Source organism: Pituophis catenifer, unplaced genomic scaffold (genome assembly GCF_029215685.1).
Source record: "Pituophis catenifer annectens isolate HBS135680 unplaced genomic scaffold, rPitCat1.0.hap2 SCAF_2, whole genome shotgun sequence".
In the NCBI taxonomy this organism is placed as follows: domain Eukaryota; kingdom Metazoa; phylum Chordata; class Lepidosauria; order Squamata; family Colubridae; genus Pituophis; species Pituophis catenifer.
The window spans coordinates 199,034,867-199,058,979 of record NW_027256882.1 but is presented as its reverse complement, the minus strand read 5'-3'; the positions used below and the strand labels follow the sequence as shown (position 1 = coordinate 199,058,979).

The window sequence follows — 24,113 nt, the reverse complement described above, 5'->3', positions numbered from 1 at the left end:
GAGCAACACAGAGTTGCAGTTTGTCAACAGAAAAAAAGCCCTGAAGCTTGTGAATGAGATTTCACACAACCAGAGCTGCAAAACAACTTAGTTTACGTAGGTAAAACCTGGCTAGAAAGAATATGCACATAAAAGCCTACGAAAAAGAAAAAGACACATTATACCTTTACAGGGGGAATATCCGAGAAGTGGGTGTGGCTCACCGACGAAGCCTTATAAGGCAGAAATAGCTATCTGAGTCTCCCAGAGAGCAACACAGAGTTGCAGTTTGTCAACAGAAAAAAAGCCCTGAAGCTTGTGAATGAGATTTCACACAACCAGAGCTGCAAAACAACTTAGTTTACGTAGGTAAAACCTGGCTAGAAAGAATATGCACATAAAAGCCTACGAAAAAGAAAAAGACACATTATACCTTTACAGGGGGAATATCCGAGAAGTGGGTGTGGCTCACCGACGAAGCCTTATAAGGCAGAAATAGCTATCTGAGTCTCCCAGAGAGCAACACAGAGTTGCAGTTTGTCAACAGAAAAAAAGCCCTGAAGCTTGTGAATGAGATTTCACACAACCAGAGCTGCAAAACAACTTAGTTTACGTAGGTAAAACCTGGCTAGAAAGAATATGCACATAAAAGCCTACGAAAAAGAAAAAGACACATTATACCTTTACAGGGGGAATATCCGAGAAGTGGGTGTGGCTCACCGACGAAGCCTTATAAGGCAGAAATAGCTATCTGAGTCTCCCAGAGAGCAACACAGAGTTGCAGTTTGTCAACAGAAAAAAAGCCCTGAAGCTTGTGAATGAGATTTCACACAACCAGAGCTGCAAAACAACTTAGTTTACGTAGGTAAAACCTGGCTAGAAAGAATATGCATATATATATATATATATATATCACCCTTCTCCCTCAGCTATATAGAGATGTAGATAGGCATATAAATATACATATACATGTTGACATAGTACAAAAGCAAGAATTTATCATCCAAAGAGTTAAACCTGAAAGAGGTGAATCCAGTTTCATCAAGGTCTGCACTTCTGGAATGAGATGCCTAGCCTATGTTGGTAAGCATCTTTGACACTCACAGCTAGTCTGTTCTCATCTTGGCCAGGCTGCAACGTGAATCAGTAGGAAAATACTATTCACAAAATCTTCACCAGTGGCTTTTCCAGCCACACCCAGCATCATTCTTTTAAGAATTCAAGAACTGAGCACCTGACATCATATTACCAACCTGCTAGAATTTTTCTGAATGACAAAAGCTTGCTTGAGTAACTACAACTTTTGGCATAAGCATATTTTCCATCGTGAGTATGGCACGGCATAAGATGAGTGTTTAGTATAAAACATAACAAAACAGAAGCTTTGTTCCCAACACCACTTGATGAATTTGGGAGACAGATAGAAGAGTATCAGGGAGAAAGCAATTAAGATCTAGGATCCAATCTGGGTCGGTCACTAAACTCATAGGTTTGTGCTAGATCCCATCCTCAGGGAACTTCTCTCTAGCAGAATGTGCTATACATTCTCGACACATTCTGCTAGAGAGAAGTTCCCTGAGGATGGGATCCAGCACAAATCCAAAAGCTCAGAATACTAAATCTCTAGTCCCAGTGACTGACCCAGGTTGAATCCTGCAACATTATCCTGGGACATGTTTATTTGCCTTCATTTCTGAATTGAGATCTAGGATGGGAGACAGCAAAATTGCTTTGGCTGAACAACCAGGGTCTGTTGGAGGGCAAATTTTGCCAGGGACTTCTTAAACTTTGCAGTGCTGCAGATGCCAATATTCAAAGCAACATTCCCAGAAACAGTACAAATGATGCTAAGTATGGCAGCTATGAGTCTAAAGACAGGTAACAAACCTCTTGTGTCTAACTGCTGCTTATACCTCCAAGAGAAAACAAAAACCAAACATCATACCGAGGTCATGTGTATTGATTGAAATTCTCACTAATGTTACATCATATTTTGATCTAGGTTTCTGAAAGGGCATCCTATTCATTGAGGTCTTAGGACATCCTTTTTTTTTTCCCCTCCATCCTATCAATTTTCAAAGAACCATATTCTTTTCTTTTCAAAAAATTTTCTTTTAAATTTTTTAATAAAAAGAAAAAAATGTTGAATGAATACAGAAGAGGGTATGCATGTCCAACTGGAACTTTGTTGGGACTTCACTGCCCTGAATTCTTTTTCCCAATCCCCATCTAGACAACTAGGAGAGGAACTAAGAGCAGATTATAACTTATTTCTGTCAAGCAAGAAGAATTTTTTTTTTTTTGTGCTTTAATTTATATGCCGCCCTTCTCTGGAGACTCAGGGCGGCTTACAATGAGTTAAGCAATAGCCTTCATACTTTTGTATATTTATACAAAGTCAGCTTATTGCCCCCACAATCTGGGTCCCCATTTCACCTACCTTTGAAAGGATGGAAGGCTGAGTCAACTTTGAGCCTGGTCAGATTTGAACTTGCAGTAATTGCAAGCAGCAGATGTTAATAACAGTGCTTTAGTCCACTGTACTACAATACTACAATTATTAGTATGGTGGCAAAAACAAGAACCACCTTGCCAAGAAAATATAATCTGCTTCAGGACTGTCAGAACAAAGTGGAATATAAATGCTACATATTTTTTTTCCCTGAAATGCTGTGCAGTGTGAGGCACATTAGATACTGTAGATACAATTGTTATATGCCACCCAGAGTCCATGAGATGGGTGATCATATAAATTTGATTATTAAATAAATTAAATGAATGAATAACCACTGTACCACTGTCATCTTTTTAGATAGTTCATGTTTACTTAAACATCACCTATATACAGCATCTAATAAACTGGAACACATTTTAACCCCTAATAGCATAATGTTTTTAGAAAGGAGGGATATGAAAAACATATTTGAAGTCTAAGGAGACTTATTCTTATGACTAAAAAAATGCATTAATTGATTTTGCTTGGTTTTAAATCAGCTTTGAGTTTGCTGGCATTGTCCCAATTTTTAAATGAGCGAAAAACAATGGTTAGTGGTGACCATGGGTTGCTTATCATTTTCTAGAGCAGGGATGTCAAACTTGCAGCCCATGGGCCGGATGCATCATGTACTGGCCACGCCCACCCCTGGTTTAGTGAAGGGGTGGGGAGTTGTGATACATCATGTGATGATGATATGACGATGCGAGTTTGACAACCCTGTTCTAGAGCCTTATATTGAACTGCTTTGGACTGAATGCTAAACTTAGGCATGATCCAAGAAGATACGTCCTAAGTTTCTATCTGAATGCACTCCAAAGACTAGTAGCAAGTTACTTAAAGAAACAGATACTCCTTGACCATGAATCTTATGCTCTTAGCCTTAATAGAAAATCTATCTAGAGCAAATAAAAATGAGAGAGATACAGCTTACCTAGTTATTGTTCAGAGCCTGTAAATGTTGCCTTGTTGGAACACAAAATTAGCTTCCCACCACAAGTGTTGAGAAACCATTTGTCACACTATCAGTTTATGAAACAGAACTGAAGTAGAGAACAGGTAGATTGGAAAAAAAAACATGTATCTTATTCCATTCACGTCTGTGTAATTCTAAATTCAATCACACCTGTGTAAAATCTCTGCAAGTCAGGAGGAACATTTTTTAAACCCGCTTCCAAATCTGTTTCATCAGAAGGTAAATGGCTGTGCTGCAATCCTGTAGCTGAAAAGCATGTCCTATTCTGAGATCTTTTAGTAGGTTTAAAGGTGATTTTAATACCAAGTAGGACTAGGACTTTGGATTCAAGCTCCAAAAGAATCTGTAGAATCTAGCAGCTGTTAGCAACACTTTCAGGAGCTACATTTTTTCTCATGATGATGCTAAATCACTGGTTTTATCTAGTTGGTTTGGTCCTGTTGATGTAAACTGATTGCAATTTGTTTTTGTTTTTCTAATTACCAAATGAGGAAAGGGGAGCAGTATAATCCAGCATTTTAATAGCACACAAATGGGATGCAAATCAGTGGTGGGTTGCCCCCGGTTCAGACCGGTTCGCAAGAACCAGTAGTAAAATCGGCGGGAGGCCCCGCCCACTGCCCCAGATGTCATCATCGGCAATCTGCGCATGAGCAGAAGCTTCTGCACATGTGCAGAAGCAAGGCGCATGCGAAAGTGAAGCGAATGCACACGCGCGATCCTGTTGCGAACCGGTAGTAAAGGTAAGTAGAACCCACCCCTGATCCAGATGCACCTAGACTCAAGATCTCTTCAATAGACTGGGTGATTCTCCACTTGGACTTTGGAGAACAGAACAGAACAGAACAGAACAGAACAGAACAGAACAGAACAGAACAAAATTCTTTATTGGCCAAGTGTGATTGGACACACAAGGAATTTGTCTTTGATGCATATGCTCTCAGTGTACATAAAAGGACAAAGAAGAAAAAAAATAGATTCATCAAGAATCATAAGATACAACACTTAGTGATACATGGTGGACAGCATGCTTAGAAGAATGAAGGAGGAGCAGCACAGCCTTGCAATGGTGCTAGCCCAGAATGCCAGGATTAAGCCCAAGGCAAGATGCTGTTCTCACTGTCAAGAGGATCAAATGAAAGGAGGGGCTATGCCCACCCCCCACTTCAGGAAGCTGTCTTGAAGTGTGTGAGAGACATGCTGGCCCAACCTTGTACTTGTCTGTTCACTTTATAATATGTTGTTGCCTCATTTCGATGCCTCTTTCTAGATTCAATTTTATTTTCACATTTATGTATGGAGAACTGCTCCCTTTTTTCCTGCAATAACTTAGGTAGTGGTAGTCCTCGACTTATGACCACAATTGATCCCCAAATTTCTGTTGCTAAGTGAGACATTTGTGTTGCTAACTGAGACTCAGGCAAGATCCTAATTTTGCCCCATTTTATGACCTTGCTTGCCACAATTACTAAGTGAATCACTGCAGTTCTTAACTTGTGACATGGTTGGTAGGTGAATCTGGCTTGCCCATTGTTTGTCAGAAGGTCACAAAAAGGGATCACATGACCCTGGGACACTGCAACTATCATAACATGAGTCAGCTGCCAAGCATCTGAATTTTGATCATGTGACCAGAGGGATGCTACAACAGTCCTAGGTGTGAAAAACAGTCATAAGTCACTTTTTTCAATAACTGTTGTCACTAAACGAACTGTTGTAAGTCAAGGACTACCTCTTATATGTTTCTTTGCGGGATTCATGGAGTTATTCCCACAAATATTTTTTTAGCAAATATTTTCATCACCAGTAATGATGAAAAGAAGCATTTTTAATTTAAATGTGCTTTCTGGTTAAAGTGACTTTCTATTTAAAGCTTTAACGCAAGAACTATTTTTAAGATTTACAGAGAAACCTCTGAGTTTCAAAAGAGAATAATACAGCTAATAGAGCAACGTTCTTAAGGACCTACATCGTTCTTCCTTAAAGCATCAACTTTATACATTTTATTAATGTGGCCTTGTGAATGTTTTTTTGACCCAGCAACTCACACAAAACTCGACAGTATCTAGTGTATTTTTAAAAGTGAAACCTGAGTTTGAATTTCATCATTTTCAGATCCCTTTAGTTGGGTAATTGCACACATAGACTTCATATAAAGGAAATTCATTTGTTCAGGGTCACTGCATGGTTTTTCATTAAAAACAAATTACCAATGTTCGGAAAGGACATCTGGGTTTCCAGAGTCCCATTAATGACTATATTTTCAGCATTACGATCCCGGACAGTCTATCCTTTCCTGTCACCCTCCGTTAAGCCCCAAGAGGACAATGAGAATGACAGTCAAGTGAAAGGCAAACCATGAGGGATGAGGCCAGCATCTCAGCCTCCAGGGAAAGGAAGAGATATGTGAATACTCTCACGCAGGCACACGCACACCCATAGACACAAATAAATATGACTAAATATAATTTCACCTGTATCTTTTTCTTGTCCCTAAGGCTTTGTACCCATCTGATATTTTGCTTTTATATCTCCAGAAACTAGGAGGACATCATCTGACATTATCTGATGTAGCCTTCTCACAGTCTCATTGCCCACCAGATACATTGGGACCACACTTCCCATATTCCTTCTAGCATGGGAATTCTTAGAGCTGAGGTTACCAGATAGGAAAATTGATAAGAACTGCAGAGCCAGTGTTTATATAAACAAGAATGACTGCATCAGCTTATTCCACTTTGAAGCCTCCTGGACAAAACACAAGGTTGATGTTTAGAAATGTTGTTGGAAGCAAGCTATTTTTGCTTTGTGTAATTTGTTTGAGCAAAATAACACTTAGAAAAGAATCTGAATCATGTGGTTTGATTAAGCTAGACGTAAAGTAATTGTAGTGTCTGCTGTGCGAAAATGTGAATTCACCGCACCCATATACAAACAGAACAAGCTTAGTGGGCCCCAGTCTTTCTCTGACTGGGCAATATCCAGTTTTGCTCACTTTGTCAGGTTGAAGCAGCACATTGCTTTATAAAACATCACTATATTAAACCCAAACAATACACATCCCGTTATATCTGCTCTATGTTAAATCAGACAACATGGTAATTTAGCCATGCATTATATTTTCGTATAATTCTAAAATTGAAAAAAATCATATAATTGTAGAACATCTTAGATCATCTTAAAAAACAAAATGCACAGGTACCATATATGTGGTAGCTTGCTCAATAGTAGTAACTGTGACAGGGATCTTGGAGTCCTAGTGGACAACCATTTAGATATGAGCCAGCAGTGAGCAGCAGCTGCCAAAAAAGCCAACATAGTTCTAGGCTGCATAAACAGAGGAATAGAATCAAGATCACGTGAAGCGTTAATACCATTTTATAAGGCCACACTTGGAATATTGCATCCAGTTTTGGTTGCCACGATGTAAAAAAGATGTTGAGACTCTAGAAAGAGTGCAGAGAAGAGCGACAAAGATGATTAGGAGACGGGAGGCTAAAACATATAAACAATGGTTGCTGGAATTGGGTATGTCTAGCTTAATGAAAAGAAGGACTAGGGGAGACATAATAGCAGTGTTCCAATATCTCAGGGGCTGTCAAGAGGGAGTCAAGCTATTCTCCAAAGCACCTGAGGGCAGGACAAGAAGCAATGGGTGGAAACTAATCAAGAAGCAAAGCAACTTAGAATTAAGGAGAAATTTCCTGACAGTTAGAACAATTAATCAGTGGAACAACTTGCCTCCAGAGGTTGTGAATGCTCCAACACTGGAAGTTTTTAAGAAGATGTTGGATAACCATTTGTCTGAAGTAGTGTGGGGTTTCCTGCCTGGGCAGGGGGTTGGGCTAGAAGACCTCAAGGTCCCTTCCAACTCTGTTATCCTATTCTATTCTATATACAGATCCACACTGTATGTATGTATCTTTTGTGGGAGAGTTCTTATCTATACACCTAGCCTTAAATATAATAAAGTTGAATTGAGCTGAATCAGGCTCCTGCATTTTTCCACTCAATAATTATTATTTTGGGGAAGGCAAAACAATCTTAAAGTTCAGTATGGCTTGAATGTTCAGTCACTGCTTCAAATGTTGCAATCATGAAAAAACATATACTGTTTCCCTGCTATCATATTTTATTGTGTCTTAGTCAGATTCTTGTGAAAAAATGTAGATCTGGCCTTAGGAAAGGGGAAAGAGAAAAGAGAAACAGCAACTCAGTACTGAAAAGTGGGGAAACATAAGAAAAAAGCCACATTACTACAAATTTTGAACAGAAATCCCACCTTTTCTCAAGGAACCTTTTCCTGATTGGTTTATTAGGTTCCTCTATTTTGGAGAATATTTTCTAAAATTTATCCTCATTGCATTGAAATATGCATGGGCTTTCCCAAGATAAAACAATTATTTGGTCTGTGACAGTGGTGGGTTTCAAATTTTTTTACTACCGGTTCTGTGGGCGTGGCTTGGTGGACGTGGCAGGGGAAGGATACTGCAAAATTTTCAATCCCACCCCACTCCAGGGGAAGGTTTCTGCAAAATCCCCATTTCCTCCCAATCAGCTGGGACTCGGGAGGCAGTGAATAGATGGGGGCGGGGCCTATCAGAATTTTTACTACCGGTTCTCCAAACTACTCAAAAGTTCCGCTACCGGTTTTCCAAAACTGGTCAGAACCTGCTGAAACCGAGCTCTGGTCTGTGAGATTACCAGACAATCACCATTTTTCTCACAGTACTGTACATGTTGAAACAAGTCAGAATGTTTTCAAATAATCTTGACTTTTTCAGATTTGTGTACCAGGCAGTGCTCAAGCTTGTTTATTGCATGCTATCCAGCAACTGAATATACTATGCCAAGTAAATACAAAAATACCCCTTCATCGTTCTGCCACAAACATATTAGGGGTGAAATCTACTTACCTTCCCTACTGGTTCGAAAGTGCACGCACCGCATCATATGCGTGCACGGACCTTGATGCGCAGAGGGTAAAAAACAGGTTACTTCCTGGTTAAAACCAGGAAGTAACAACGACCAGGCAGGTGGGCGGAGCCTCATGCTGCCGTCGCTACCGGTTCTCCAAACCACCCGCCGCCATCGCTACCAGTTCAGCCGAACCCATCCAAACCGGTAGCATTTCACCCCTGAAACATACCCACAAAAACCTTACTAACATTCCTTCTTACATGTGTGCAATCCATACTTTAATATGCATGTGCTTTTGTATATTCATTTGGTGGTTTGCAAAAGAAAAAAAGAAAAAATATTTCCCAAGAACCACTATAAAATAGTGATCAGATAATATCAACTACAAAAAAACAAAAAATGTAAACAGACATATTGAAGAACAGCTGTTTTTGCCATTTGGGGATGCCTGAGTTTCAAATCCTAAATAATCTGAGTTGTACAGATGGTATGCTTGCAAAGTTTCATTCAAAAGCCTTGACTACCTGAATAGGAAAAAAGGCATCATCTTACCGAATGGAAGCAAGCTGTTTAAACTCCGTATATACCGATTTTCTTCTATAGTTCCATAATGGAAATCAAATTCTTAAACAGCATAAGAAGTGGGAGACAGTAAGAATTTTCTCTCCAGTGAACAACAGGTGGACACCATTGGCTGCTAATGCATGGCTAAACTTCCTAATATACTAATGTGGCAGCTAATGGTGGATTTTTAAGGTACAAGTTACCCTTCACACTAGATACACGACATGAAAACTCCATTACAGGTGACGTGTTCTGTTGGCAGATTGAAAAACAAATCTGGAACTCCCCATAGATTGACTCCGAGTGCCTGATTTTTTACTGTCAGGGTACTACAACATAATATCAGTGATCAAAAGAAAACTTTGGAAAGAAAATAGATTTTCTAACATCAGTTTATAAACTCTGTGTGTATGTGTGTCTTTGAGTCAGTCTTGACTCCTGGCAATTGCCTGGACAAGTCCTTGCAGATTTCTTGACAAGGTTTTTTGGAAGTGGTTCTCCATTGCCTGCTTTCTAAGGCTGAGAGAGAGTGACTGGCCCAAGGTTACCCAGCTGGCTTTGTGCCCGAAGCAGGACTAGAACTCACAGTGTTTGGGTTTTTAGCATGGTGCTTTAACCACTACACCAATCTGTAAACAAATAATGTCGCTAATATTACCATCTGTAGCATTTCTATCCTTGTTATCACTTCTTCTTCACAGCCTATATTTTAAAGACAACTTATTCCATCTGTGTACTTTGATTGAACTACTAGCATAACTGATGCGCAGAAGCAAATCTATTGCTTTGTTCTTTATGGTTCATTGAATTAATCTCTTTGACCATTCTTGCCTTCTGTGTTCACAGTAAAATACAAAAAGCATACAAAATGTGGAACATTTCTGTGGGACATATTCAGTGATTCCATAAAAAAAATGTATCCTCAAACCTTGTTAACCTGTAATAGAACTCATGCTTTTACATATCCACCCATGAAATGGCTTGACAGTTTCACTGTCAAAATAGACATCAGAGAGAATAGAATACTAAGAGTGAAAAAGATATGAAGATTAACTAAATCTATCCCCCTAGCTTCAAGGAAGGGTCATCCACAAATTAACCCTTATTATCACCATACAGATCAATACACAACTTCATTGCAAGACGGAACAGAAGTAAACAAAAATTTTAAAATTTTTTACCACATAATCATTTTTTGACTATATAAGATTTTTCTTCCTGGAACATAGGAAAAACCCAGTTTCCAATCAGAAGTAAACATATGGAATGTACATTACTGCAATTTCTTTAATAAACTGTGCATGAAGGTGCCATGTATGTTAGGCCAAAGTAATAGAAATAGTTCTTTGCTATGCAAACATATTTCCCCGCCCCCCCCCCCCACACACCACTCAATCTTCCTCCAAATCACTCCAAAAACATACAATCTGATTATTTTATGGACATTCTATGAAATTGGAATTGGCTGTAGCCAGTGGTGGGATTCAACTGGTTCTCACCACTTCAGCCAAGCCAGTTGTTAAATTCCTGGCTGGCCCTTCCCCTCCCCTCCCCGCCCCTTCCAGAAGTCCCCATGTGCCCCATTTTGGCTCCCAGGTAAGTGCAGGGCAGTCAACTAGGCCCAAAACGAGGCACGGGGTGTGTGGTGCAGGGCCCCCGTGGCCTGTTTTTTCTCCCGGGGGTTGCAGGGAGACCTACTAGGCCCAAAATGGGGCACAGGAGGGGGGCACAACCCCCCTGCAGCCTGTTTTTGCTCAAGGGGGTGCAGGAGGCCGAATGCTGCCTGTCACACCCCCTGGCCACGCCCACCATGGCCACGCTCACCCAGCCAGACATTAGGGCAGAGAACTGGTTGTTAAATTATTTGAATCCCACCACTGGCGGTAGCTATCTAAAAGCTCATATCATGTGAATAAGTGTAACTCAACCTTAACATCACCTTCCACAATTGTACATACAACCGCATTTTGTTGTAGATGCTTCCTATGGTCAGCAAGGTGTTGGGAATCAACTAAGAAAATAATCATGTTGTTACTCATTAAATAAACAGTGATGGTACCCATGAAAATACAGAATGGGGGAATAAAGTATGGGAAGCATGACATGAGTTAGGCAACTCAATTAATAAGACACCATGGAAAGTTGCTAATAGGAAGAAAAGAATCAGACTGAAAAGCCATTAGATGCTTCTAGAAAACTCACAGAACATAAGATAAAAATAGGTACGTCATCTTGTTTGCAGTCCATATATATAATCATATTTTCAACAATCATACTTGATTTTCTGAGTCCAGGAAACTTTATTGTATTTGAATCTTACTTTTCCTTTAGAAAATTCAGTGAGACTTCTCAGTGTGACTTATGTTGTATTTCTACAAGTTTAGTACACACACCCACACACACACATGAAATTTGTCCTGAAAAGAAATCAAGCATTTAGGGCTGTTTGACCATTTTTTAAAAAATCTGCTGTACTGATTGATATACTGGGCCATGTTACAAATTTTATATTATTTCTCAAAGAGCAGGTTTAATCATAATGCTCCTGAATGGAGAGGACTGTATCTAAGGCAGGGGTCACCAAACTTTCAGACCTCAGGAACCACTACATTCATAATTTTAAATTCCACGGACCACTAATATGAATTTTTAAAAAGATAAATAGTATTTAGTGCAATATAAAAATGCAAATAATTTTTCTGCAGACCACCAAAATGTTCTCACAGAGCACTGGTTGGTGACCATTGATCTAAGACAATGGTATATACTACAGAAGAATTTCTCAACTATGGCATCTTTAAGACAGGTGGACTTCAATTCCTTGAATCCCTCAGCCAGCATGGCTGGCTGGGAGATTCTGGGAATTGAAGTCCACCTGTCTTAAAGTTTCTAAGGTTGAATAATCCTATATTAGAGGACAATATTTTTTTTAAAAAACCAGCATGGTCTGGGGACACAGCATGAGTTATCCTACAGGAGTAATCCTTCATCATTGTTGTGATGAGTATGCATTTCATACTGGTGACTACACACCGCACGTTCTTCAATTGTCCTGGCTTCACAATGATTTAGGAATGCCAATAAATTCAATGCAATTCTCATTTTCAACACTAAGGAGGATTATGACAAATATTACCCAAATTGATCTTGGTTCTGATTTTCTGCTCATAATATATCTTATTCCAAGATACCTGCCTCCAGATCTGATCTTTATGGAACAAATCCTACATAATATTTGACAGATATTATACACACTGAAAAGCTTACAGTGTTCATTTCTATATCTTTCCTTTTACTAGCACGTTTCAGAACAAGATTCTACAGTAGAGTATATACTATTGGCAGAAGACAAGGAGGAAAAGGATAAGAAGCTTCTCCTTTACACTTCCTTTATTTTATATTTTTTTCTCTACTATGTTCATTAATTATAGCCCTCCCTTATGGCTAATTATTAAAAGATTTATTGCAGCCACTTTTTTGCATGTTTTGAAAATTATTACAAGAGATCAATATGTCTAGAAGTGAGTGTCTGAGAATTGGTAAAATGAATTCTCCCTGTATAAATGTCAGCGCAGAATAATTCAGTCATATCACACTGATGTGTGTGTAATAAAGCTGATCTGTCGTCTGTTGCACAGCCAAATGATAAAAGACTGCAATGCATTCATAAGAGATTTCTGAAATGGGCCCTCCAAATGATAAGTGACAAGAGAGGATCAGTAAGTTATTTTGGATGCTAGTTAGCCTAGTTTGAAGGAAGAAAGGGGATTGAGAAAAATTATAAACAATGTTCATTTTTTAAGATCAGGATATTATCATTAAAGAAAGAGGGAAGTATGCAAATTAATCTACATGGCTGCTTCTTTATATATATATCTTATTGTTTATCTACATGGCTACTTCAAGTATAAAATTGAATATGTTCAGTAATTTAGTTGTATCTCTACTATTGCACCTACTGTATAATGAGTGTAAAATGATGCAGCTTGTTCTCTTTATGGGAGTGAGGAAATATTTCAGGAAACCACTACAGAATTCTTTATTGTTTGTTCCAAACACATATGTGGGAAGCTGGTAATTTTTAATTTTCAGTTTACATGATAAACTGGAAATGTAAACAAATTATTGATTCCATTTAACTGTCTTAGGAAAAAAATGATTTTGCAAGAGGTGGATCCAGGGGGGAAATGCTCCCGGTTCAGACCGGCTCAGGCAAGTAGGTAGCGATGGCGGTGGGCAGTTCGGAGAACCGGTAGCAAAAATCCCTGCCCCCACCCCCCATGCCCAGCTGAGCCGCGCGATCATCAGAGGTTTTTTTTCTTTTAAATGCCTCTGAGGAGCCAAGCTCTGACGATCCCAGCTGAGTTGCCTGATCATCAGAGGGTTTTTTAAAAACCCTCTGCCGATCAGGCAACTCAGCTGGGATCGTCAGAGCCTTTTGAAAGCATTTTTTATATGGTTTTACATGTAAAAAAATGGTTTTAAAAGTAAAAAATAAAATTGGCCACACCCACCCAGTCACATTACCCCCCCACACACCAAGCCATGCCCACAGAACCAGTAGTAACAAATTTTAGATTTCACCACTGGGTGGATCTATTATGTATTTTCTGAATAAAGAATTGGTGAGAGAGCACTGACTGACCAGTCAAAATCATTTTTGCTTATACAGATTAAAGCTTAATTGGCTAAATAGTAGGAGAAATTCAGATATATTTGCATAGTCAGTAAGATCAGCTCAATTTTCAGTCTCCTTTCAATATTAGGGTCTGATTAACACAAGTGGCATTGTAATTTTGAGTGGTCATTAAACAAAGTGTAATGGTTACAAATTGAAGACTACCTGTATAGGTTAAGCATATCACTTCCAAGTATGAGAACCCACAGGTACAATTGTGAGACATGTTTATAATCAAGTTAATTTAAATGATTCACATGCTAAAAATGCAACGAGCAAAGTAATTCCAAAATTAATTTTACATATCTCTTGTCATATGTATTCAACAGGAAGCTTCCTTCCGGATATATTTTGACTGAATAACTTCCCTTAGTACCCATTCTACCAGTTCTTTTAAATCAGTCTCCCTCCCATCAGCTTGATGTCAAGGTCTAAGTTTCCAGGAGTTATATACATCATTGTCATAATACAATTACAGAGTCAGAGAAAGGCAGTTACTTAATTTGTGTGTTTAGCATCTCTCCTTGCCTTCAGGTTTGTAAATCTAGATGCAGCTGGCATGTAAAAGGAGCACAAAGGAAATATTGGGCTTTGTCATATTTGGCTGAAAGTCATTGCTTTCATTCGTACTTCCCATGCCCCCCCCCATCTTCTCTTTCTTTAATGAAAACTCACCAGGCACCATCCCTGTCAGCGTTGGAGCAGAGTAGCTGCCCTGTCCAGCAGGGGGGACGTGTGGAGGGTATCCAGGGAGGGTTGTGCTTGCCAAATCACGACCTGAAAAATCAAACCAACAAATCGCCACGTGAGCATTCACAAGATCTAGACATATTTTTACATTTCCCTTAACACCCAAAACGCAGGCCATGCATTTGTCAAAACTCAACTGCAAATACCAAAGTGGGATGCCCCCTCCCCTCCACCAAAGCTTAGCTTTGTCACGCATAAGAAAGATTTTCTTTTATTTATAAGCACCACAAGTAAGAGACTAGCAGCAACTGCACATAGTGTTACAAACAAATTAGAAGCAACACAATTTTGAACCCAACTTGTTTCCCCCTCCCCTTCTTTTTAAATATATAATTCAGTAACACAAAAAGGGAAGCGAGTGATTTAAAAAATAAATCAAGCCACGATCTGCTCTTTTCAGTCCAAGTGCAGTGTGGTTAAACAATAGAAGTAGTGACGGATGAATTGAATATGGCCAGTAAGTAACAGGATGATTACCCCAATGGCTTCAACAAGACTAATGAACAGATGATAGATGTACACTGTTTAAGAAACATTATCACTGCTCTGTTTAATATTGTTGGGTAGCATATATTCTGATGTATTGATTCAGCTTCCCTACATACAGATAGATATTCTCAATTTGGGCAATGCCAGAATATCTGGAGGGCACCAGGTTGCAGAAATCTGGTCTGAGCTGATGCATTTACTTTTCTGACAGGACTATTTGCCTCTCTCTTTAATATGTTCAACATGACTTGGTGAGAATGCTACACCTTTTGCCTATTTCCACTCAAACTGTCAGTAACAAAAATGTGACAAGCTCATTGTGAGTCAGATCCTTACATGAACCATCAGATAATAACAACAAAACTAATTTTGGGTCAGGACAGGGAGGCAAAGTCTGTTTTATAATTTCAGGTAGATATTTTACATTCCAGGTGCTTACACCAAAGTAAGATTTTTCTTGATAGTTTCTCTAGGATCCCCATTTGAATAAGTGATTAATACAAGACATTCTCAGTAGGATGAGCTACTAACATTGCGAGAATTTCAGTGTGATTTCCCTGAATGGTGAAAAACAGGATTTCAAAACCAGAAAGAGTTATCCAATAATATTAATACATTAATACAGAAAAGAAATGTACACCTGTGTCTATGACAGTTATAAAATATCTGATCATATTTACTGTTTGTGCTCCAGTAATTTGATGATTTGGGCTTGATGAGTTAAATGCTTTACTGGATACTATTTTTTGATTAATGTAAACTACCTAGTTATTGGGATCTGGGGAATGCATGAATACATTATTATTATCTGCTGAAATCAATCCACTGTAGGATGAAGGGCACTTTATTGAAGGTGATGTACCATTATCCACCACACTAGTCCAGTGAGTATTAGTAGATAGATGTTGTTTTACTTACTGGTCTAGGGCTGATAGAGAGTGATTGGCCCAAGTCACCCAGCTGTCTTCCATGTCTTTGAAAAGACTAAAATCTGTTTCTCCTTGTTCCTAACCCCTCTCCTTAACTACTGCACCACAATGGCTCTGACATAGCAAATAGATAAACATTCATTTTTGGTTTTTTAAAAAAAATATTTTTATTGGAACTTTGAAAAAAAGAAGATTAAAAGCTAAAGCAAAGAAGAAAAAATAAAAAGAAAGCAAGCAAAGAGAAAGAAAAAATGCAAAACAAGAAAAAAGATACAAAAGAAAGATAAAGGACATAGGAAATGCTTCATAAATGCTTCATATTCTTCACATCAGTTATAAGTACTATTATATTTCAAACTTTCTCTAAAATATGATATTATAATGTTCTTCTTTGTATTATCTATCCTGTCTAAATCATCAAAGCCATGAATCACAATTTCTTTCTTCTTTTTTTTTTCATTTTCATGCCAAAAGTTCATAAGTGGTTTCTAGTCACCAATAAATGTAGATAGTGTCTTTTCTCTAATCAAAAAAGTTAATGTATCCATCTCAGAATAAATATTCATTTTTAACACAGCATACATAGACTGGAGAAAAAGATACTGCCTACCTGATCAAATTACACCCAATTTACAGAATCATATCAAAATAACCCCCTGTTGTGGTTTTCCTCTATCTGTTTGTGATTGCCTGAATTCTGTGCTTCAGTGTCACCCTATTCTATCTTCCCACCTGTGGAGGAATGTAGATGTGGGCTTGGGAAGGGGTGGAAAGAGCAATGAACTGTTAAGAGAGGAGAAAAAGCAACTCAGTCCTGGGAAAGTAGAAAGTGCAAGAAAAAAACCTCAACTCTACCTTCATTTGTTTTTTAAAAAAATAATGGTAGTCCTCAATTTAAGATTGGTCACTCAACGACCATTCAGAGTTACAATGAACCTACCTGGGGTTACTTATGACCCAGATTCGAAGTTCTAATGGTTGCCCCCCCCCATGGTCATGTGACCAAATTTCAAGTGTTTGGCAATTGGAACTTGCAGTTCCACGGTAATGTGTTTTATGACAATTTGGCCAAAACCTGGTGTTTCCAGAGTTTGTTTGTTTTTTGGCAAAACTGAGCTTATAATGAACCACTGGTACACTTAATGACCATGGCAGTCACTGTATTATTGTTGCAAAAAATGTTGTAAAATTATGTTGGTCACATGACTGGCCCATTTTATGATGATCACGACTTATGACTCTGATGGGCAGGGTCCATTAAAGTCCTAAATCAAGGAATATCTTTATAGGAAATCTTGATAGGCTTTCAAGATTCCATTAATCTAATAAAGAACACTTTTTGATTCCCTGAAGTTTCCCTTTCTTTCCTCTGAAACCACCTTTCGTTCTTCTTTCTTTTCTTCTCTGTTGTTCCCAGACCTTCTTCTATTCTTACTCAAATTCTAACATTTTCTTCTTTTTTGTGTTTCAATCTGGAAGGAGGGAAGAGAATGAGAGAAGGGCTTGTCTTCAGTGGCGGATTAAGGCTCACTGGTGCCCTAAGCACTGACAAATAATTGGTGCCCCCCTCCTTTGTACATCTTTTTTTTTTTTTTACAAATCTTCATTGGTTTTTTTTTTTTCCTTTCTAAACTTTGTGGTGCCCCCTTTGGGCCTGGTGCCCTAAGCACATGCTTAGTCTGCTTAATGGTTAATACACCACTGCTTGTCTTGCATGTGCATGAGTATGAGAAAGAGTGATTTGTATGTATACTTTTTAAATGAGATACCTTATTTTATAACTTTCTAATCCAAAATTACCAATTAAATTATTTATTATTTTTCATGTTTTGTGTGTGCATGTGTATTCATTTACATACATACATACACACACACTTCAGAGAGAAAAAATGGTATATAAACATATTTTTTAGGGAAAGGGAATTTTTAGTTTCAAATGTAGTTGGCAAACCTAAATTGACAATGCATGGAATTTGGGCCTCCCACAATATCTTGGTTTGCGTTATTTGTTTGCTTGTTTGTCTATTCTTCTTTTTGTAAGGGGAATATCTTTAAATCCAGCTCATCCTCCTTGTCACAAAATATTACTAAGAACATATAGATTGCCACAGTAACATACCAACTACTGTAATTTCCTCTGGATGCAACACACTTTAAAACCTAACAAAAAGGGATTCAAAATTTCAGTTGAGTTCTCATTAAAGATTTAAATGAAGTTCCAGTGAAGAATTTGAACATTATGAGACAGTTAAGGATAAAACAACCATCAACTCATATGAAACAGAACTAATGTGAAGCCCAAGCTACAAATTTGGTTCAAGACCCTCTTGAATTCTCTCACTTCCTGCAGGCAGAGTATTGCACGCATAAATATATAATATACACAAATATTTGGATCATAAAAGATTACTAAATTGGGAAGATCTCTGCTCTTAATTTCTGATGCTATAGCTGTACAATGGGATTACTGTGGATAGGGTTGAAATTCAGATAAACCTCCCATTTTAGGCCCAATGTTTGGGAAAGCCATATGTCTGGACCCTGATCGCCGGTAATTCTGGCAAACGCTAGGAAGAAGAAGGGTTGAGATAAAGATATGCATCCTTTCTGTGTCCATAATTATGCGATAGAGTTGCAGAATACATTTTTATTAAACAAAATTGACCCTTGATAGACAATTTCTTGGCTTTCTAAAAATAAAAAAGCTTAGGGAATTATTGTGAGCTATATACAGTCTGATTGAAGAAAAAAGTCAAGCATTAAAGACCTGAATGGAAAGGGCTAAATACCTTTTCTAAACTATCATTACAAGGTATAGCAAGACCTGGACATTATCAGGGAGAAAAAAAGCTGTGGAAGCAAAGAGGTTTTATGTGAAATAGAGTTCTAATGAACCGATAAACTGATATTTGCTTTGCAATGTTTATGCCACTGCATTCACTAACACGAGGACTTCCAGTGTATTATAACAATAATGACAATAAATTATTCCATACAGGCATACCTATAGTTTCAGAGGCAATCAGCAAGAGGAGGCTTTAAATCAGCCAGCCAATCAACAATGACCTTCTTTCCTGGCATGTGGTGTTAGTAAGTACCTGCCATATTGCTGATGGCTTGACTGAATGTCTTGTTTTGAAGGTCTAAGTAGGTGAAACTCATCCCATAGGGTTTTTCCTTTTTTGTAAAACAAAAACATGGTATTAAATATTAGTCAAAGGATAATTATAACTGATGTATTCTCTTCTCCTCCCCCAGTACTGGCTATTGGGAAAAGTGAAAAATCATATTTTGAAATAATTTGGAAATTGTGCACTAACTGCAAAACAATCCAAGATTTTTGTTTTATGAAATCTGAAACAATGTGGCACCACGTGTATTTGAAAGTAGACAATATGTAAAGAGAAAGGGATGTTATACATTTAATGGCTATGTACAAAAGGAAATTGCAACAGGCATAGCTTGTCATGTGTACAAATATAGACTGTCATGCAACACAACAAATTAATTGCCTTTTATATTCTAATTAACAGCCTGAATATCCAGATGCTCAGTAGTGGTATGTCCATCTCTTTATCATACTAGATGGGACCATATTTGAATGGGAAGACTTTACGAGTTATGAAATGATTTTAGCACTGCTCAGATGATTGTCAAAGAATCAGAATGATTTCTGTAAATGTCGCAAGACTTTTTTTTCAGACAGCTTCAATGGTGGAAATGTGGGTTAATTTTAATTTTTTGACAGGTATGGATATACATATAGAAGACTAGAGCATGCAAAATACTAAATACCTCCACTTTGAAAAAGGAGAGTATCTAATTTAGGTCACCTGGCAGCTTGAAATAGGAGCCAATTAATGCTGTGTAGGTGATAGATCTTGGCTGACTATATTTTGCTTTGGAAGCAAAAGTGATTCTGGCCTGGTTTGTACTTGTATGACAGAATATCAGGAAATCCCAGGGCCACAGGTTAGACCTGGGAATTTAAAAAAAACTGTGGGAGAACAGTGACAACGTTTTTTGCACTGTTGCCAAGAAAGCTGTGTGGGCACATCCATCCATGATGAGAACTGAAATTTAGCTTAAAGGAGACTTTACAATTTAGTATTGATTAGGTCCAGAAGTCTCTGAAGAGTCTGACGTTTTTGTCAAACTCTTGCAAGGAGGGTTGCACAATTGCATCACAAACTATGCCTCTTTCAACACACATGCCATGTCACAACACCAGGGCCAGTTGATGGTGATGGTACATGGCGTCCCTAGGCCACATCGAAAGATAGCACTACCTCCTGCAGATGCAAAGACCTGCATTTTTAGAATAGATTGGAAGAAGGATACTGTTGGTGTCCCTTAAGCTATGACCACCCTAGGCCAGTGTCTATTTAGCCATCCCTGCACAACACATGCACAGAAGGATCACTGATTTTGTCATCTGCCTTCTTCCTCTGTTTGGAGCTCTGACTATGGCGTTATTATTAATTCAATAATTGTTTCATGTGCACTGGACAGATGGGCATCCTTTTACAAAAAAACTGGTGGCTTCATTTAGTTATTGAAAAAATACATTTCCTTAAAATAAATGCTGATTAATAAAATGTGTTCATATGGCAAAATGGCAGACATTAAACAGTTTGTTACTGTCATAAATCAAAATAATAAAATAAACAACATGTCCCAAAAGGGGAATAAAGCGAGTTTTAAAAGATTTTTAAAATTACAAAAAATTCTAAATAGATGAAGCTACGCTGTCACCAGCAGGGAATTGTGTGGTCCTAAATCAAATCTGAATCCAGGATAGGTAGGTAGGTAGGTAGGTAGGTAGGTAGGTGGGTGGGTGGGCGGGTAGGGAGATAGGGAGAGAGAGAGAGAGAGAGAGAGAGAGAGAGAGAGAGAGAGAGAGAGAGAGAGAGAGAGAGAGAGAGAGAGAGAGAGAGAGAGAGATGGGGCAGGCAGACACATATATGCATGCATTTATAAATTAACTTCTACTACCAATGACCATACTGAGACTGATAGACTTAATGTCTAAAATCTAATTAAATTCCTTTCTTTCAAGCTAGTTGATCCAGGAGTTAGTGTCGAGGAGAAAAGAGAACCTGGACTAAAGATAAGTTTGGACCAGGATCTAAGCCCTATACGGGTCAAAATAGAAGCTAGCTCAGATTCCAAGCATAGTGAAGAGTGATTAAGTGATTAGAGATTTGGTCCAGACCAAGAAGTCTTATCAAGTACAATCTGCAACCTGTTAAGCAGGCTAACTTCTGTTAAATCAATATCTATTTCTGGTTGCCCCTAAACCAGAGCTGGATGGGAGGTCCAAGTGCATTTCTGATCTAATCATTCATCTATTCTCACAGGGGTTGATGATCCTAGTTTCTGCTACAGGCTGGCTGCATTCCACCTGTGGCAGCCTTTTCAGCAAAATCAAATCTTCCACTTAATTAACTTAATTAGAAATCCCAAACTCCATACTTTCCCTTTAATTATATCTGGAAAACATCAACAGGCAATTGCTCTTCTGAGAGGGTAACACATACCAAATTGAAGACAGAATGTATGGGTTTTCTTTCCTTTAAGAATCACCAGTATTATTTTGATTTCTTGACAGAGTTAGAAATTATTGTCAGGCATATTAATATATCTCACCAAGTGCAAAAGTCTTATGTTGTTATTCAAGTATTAAACAAAGTATTAGTATTCTATTTGATGAAAAGCACAGCTAGAGAAATGGCCCAAGTAAAACAGTGAATAAATAGCTGTTTCACAGTAATACTTTTGTTTAAAAAAGAAATAAGTGTAAGTTTACTGTCATAATCTAATTCTTCCATTTTCTTCGTCTGAAACTCATTAGAAATTTTTATAGCAATGGATAAAAAATCTTACATTCATTGTAAGTCCTATTTAAAGTTTCATCCTATGCACTTTATGGTGGGGGTTACTAAAGTTTTGGCCATCACCTCTCTTTAGTCTACTCTTAATGTACACACACCAAAATGAACACAAATGAAACAGTAAAATGAAATTTGGGGAAGGAAGGATTTCTTGTAACAATGTAACTAAAAGATTCTCACTTCCCCTTGACTCTACATCTCCCTATTTTATGGTGAGAATAAATGAATCTGAACCCAACAGAATCCCATTCTGATATATGTATATATGCATGGGAGTGTAGTTTTAATCCCATGATTGTTGCTCCCATTGAAACCAATGAGTCCAAAGTTCTTTAGACTGGATTGTGTAGATTGCTGTACAGCCATTCTGGCTGAGATCTAGAGTGCTTAAAATCTTTTAAAATCATACAATATAAATTTTATATTGTACAACTCTGTTTTGGTGCAACTATTGTGAGATCAGCTCTGGATGTACTTCGCTGGATCCTTTGTCAGAAATTACCTTTTATAGATTGTGTGCGGCACCAAGAACCTAAAAGTTTTCAAACTTTCTTTCAAACCAACAAAGGTGTTATATAAAAGAATACAATTGTGGAATCATTGATCAAGAGACAAAGCTGTACTGTAGGAAAATTGGCTGGACTTGAGTATATTTTTCCCACTTAGCCTTTCACAGAACCCCGTCAGGTTTTTATGCACAACCCTAAGGATCTGCAGAATATGGTTTGAAAGACCCTAATCTACAAGAAAGAGTTTCAGATTTAGTTCCCTGTAATTATTTATATTGTAGTCTACCAAAGAGCCCTTTCTAAGGCCATATTACACAAGCAAATGGAAAGACAGGCAACAACCATTGTCTCTGATGTGACCCAGTCCACATCGTACTACAAATACTATAAATTCTGATCAATAATAAATGGTTGGCTATTTTCAAACCCTCATATGCTTGTGTTATTAGCATGTCTTTTCTATTGGCAAAAATATATTGGATGTAGGGAATAGAAAACAAAAATAAAAGTTAATAAAAGGCAATTATCCATAATCTGCCAATGAGATATCATACAGAATGGTGGTTAAACTCAAAGCCCCAAAACTCACTGATAATCCATTAATAACCGAACTTAATATTTGTTTTCTACAAACCTTTTTCTCTTTGATGAAAAATGGCTGACATATTAAAAAACAATCAAAGTAAAAGCTTTGGGCAAGTAATCTTTCTTATGCCATGAATTTACAAAAACCACCTTAAGATTTCAACTGAACCATGATATTCTGATGTTACGCTAGTGTATTTTGATAGTAAATCATATAGACAGGAATCATGAAGTTTTGATGGGCTGTGTCCAATACAGCTTTGCAGCCCGCTCAGATTCAAAGGGGAAAAAAAGCATTGGAGCATGCAGAGGTACAAAGCAGTGTACCTTATAGCAGCTATACGTTTTCTCAAGCTTGTTTGTGTAATCTTGGGAAAAGTCACAGGCAGTTTAGGGACTAACAGAGAAGTGCTCTTTATACCCTTTTGTACCCCAACATATCTTCTTTGCCTTTGAATTCCAAGCACCAAATAGCATCCAATTACTATCTATCCAAAAGTATAAACCAACCTATAGGTATCCTGTCTCCATCCTGGCCTTTTCCAGTGCTTTAATTCCATTACTGCATTAAGTCTTTCCAAAGGTCATCATCATCATCATCATCACCTCCATCATGTTGCTTATGCTAATTGTTTCACTACTATTTATACAGCACCTCATATGATTCCCTGGAATATCAAAAATCTCATATTGCACCACACCTTGTACATGCTATCTTATGTTCAGAAAAGTGTGTGTACTACATCAATGTAAAAGTAGAAATTTCAGCAGCACCCACTGTTATAGTACTAAATTACTTTTACTCTACAGCCATAAAACTAGCAAGCCACCATTATTCTAAAATCACTTAGGATCCAATCAAAAGTCAAAATCCACTTAGCAAAGTACGATTCGGTGGGACTAAGAGGGATAAAAATTGATTGCCAAAGTGATACCTATTAGCAGCTCTTAATTAGATAAAAGCTGGGAGCTGAATCAACAGTTAAAGTGTTGTCTTTTGTTTTTTGTTTTCCTGTAAACTTAAGTCAGAAATACAAAGCTTAGAAATTAGGAGCAATTCTTTGACTCGGTCTTCACCAGCTCAAGAAACTCAGGAACAAAGGAATGTAAAACAGATCACAGGAGCCTGTGGAGTTTGTAATATCATAGTTTAAAAACGTCAGCCGACAGTTTGTAGATGCCCCAGTCTCACTGGAGAGGAAAATATGACCTTATGTCAACTCTAACAGGGCTGACTGTATGTCACTGTCAATGACAGAAGGAACGTATACAGCTCACTCTTGTCTGCTGGATGCAGGGATATTGTCAACAGTTAGCACCGAACACTCCAGATAATTAATTAGCTG

At 38.0% G+C, this 24,113-nt stretch overlaps 1 protein-coding gene across 1 annotated transcript in view; it reads right to left on the bottom strand.

Moving 5' to 3' along the window:
- Positions 1-24,113, bottom strand: part of PAX5 (paired box 5) — a 239,722-nt gene that overhangs the window by 45,956 nt on the left and 169,653 nt on the right. The window contains exon 8 of the mRNA XM_070935434.1: positions 14,287-14,388. Coding sequence (XP_070791535.1) covers positions 14,287-14,388 — 102 coding nt within the window. The remainder of the gene's footprint in view (positions 1-14,286; positions 14,389-24,113) is intronic.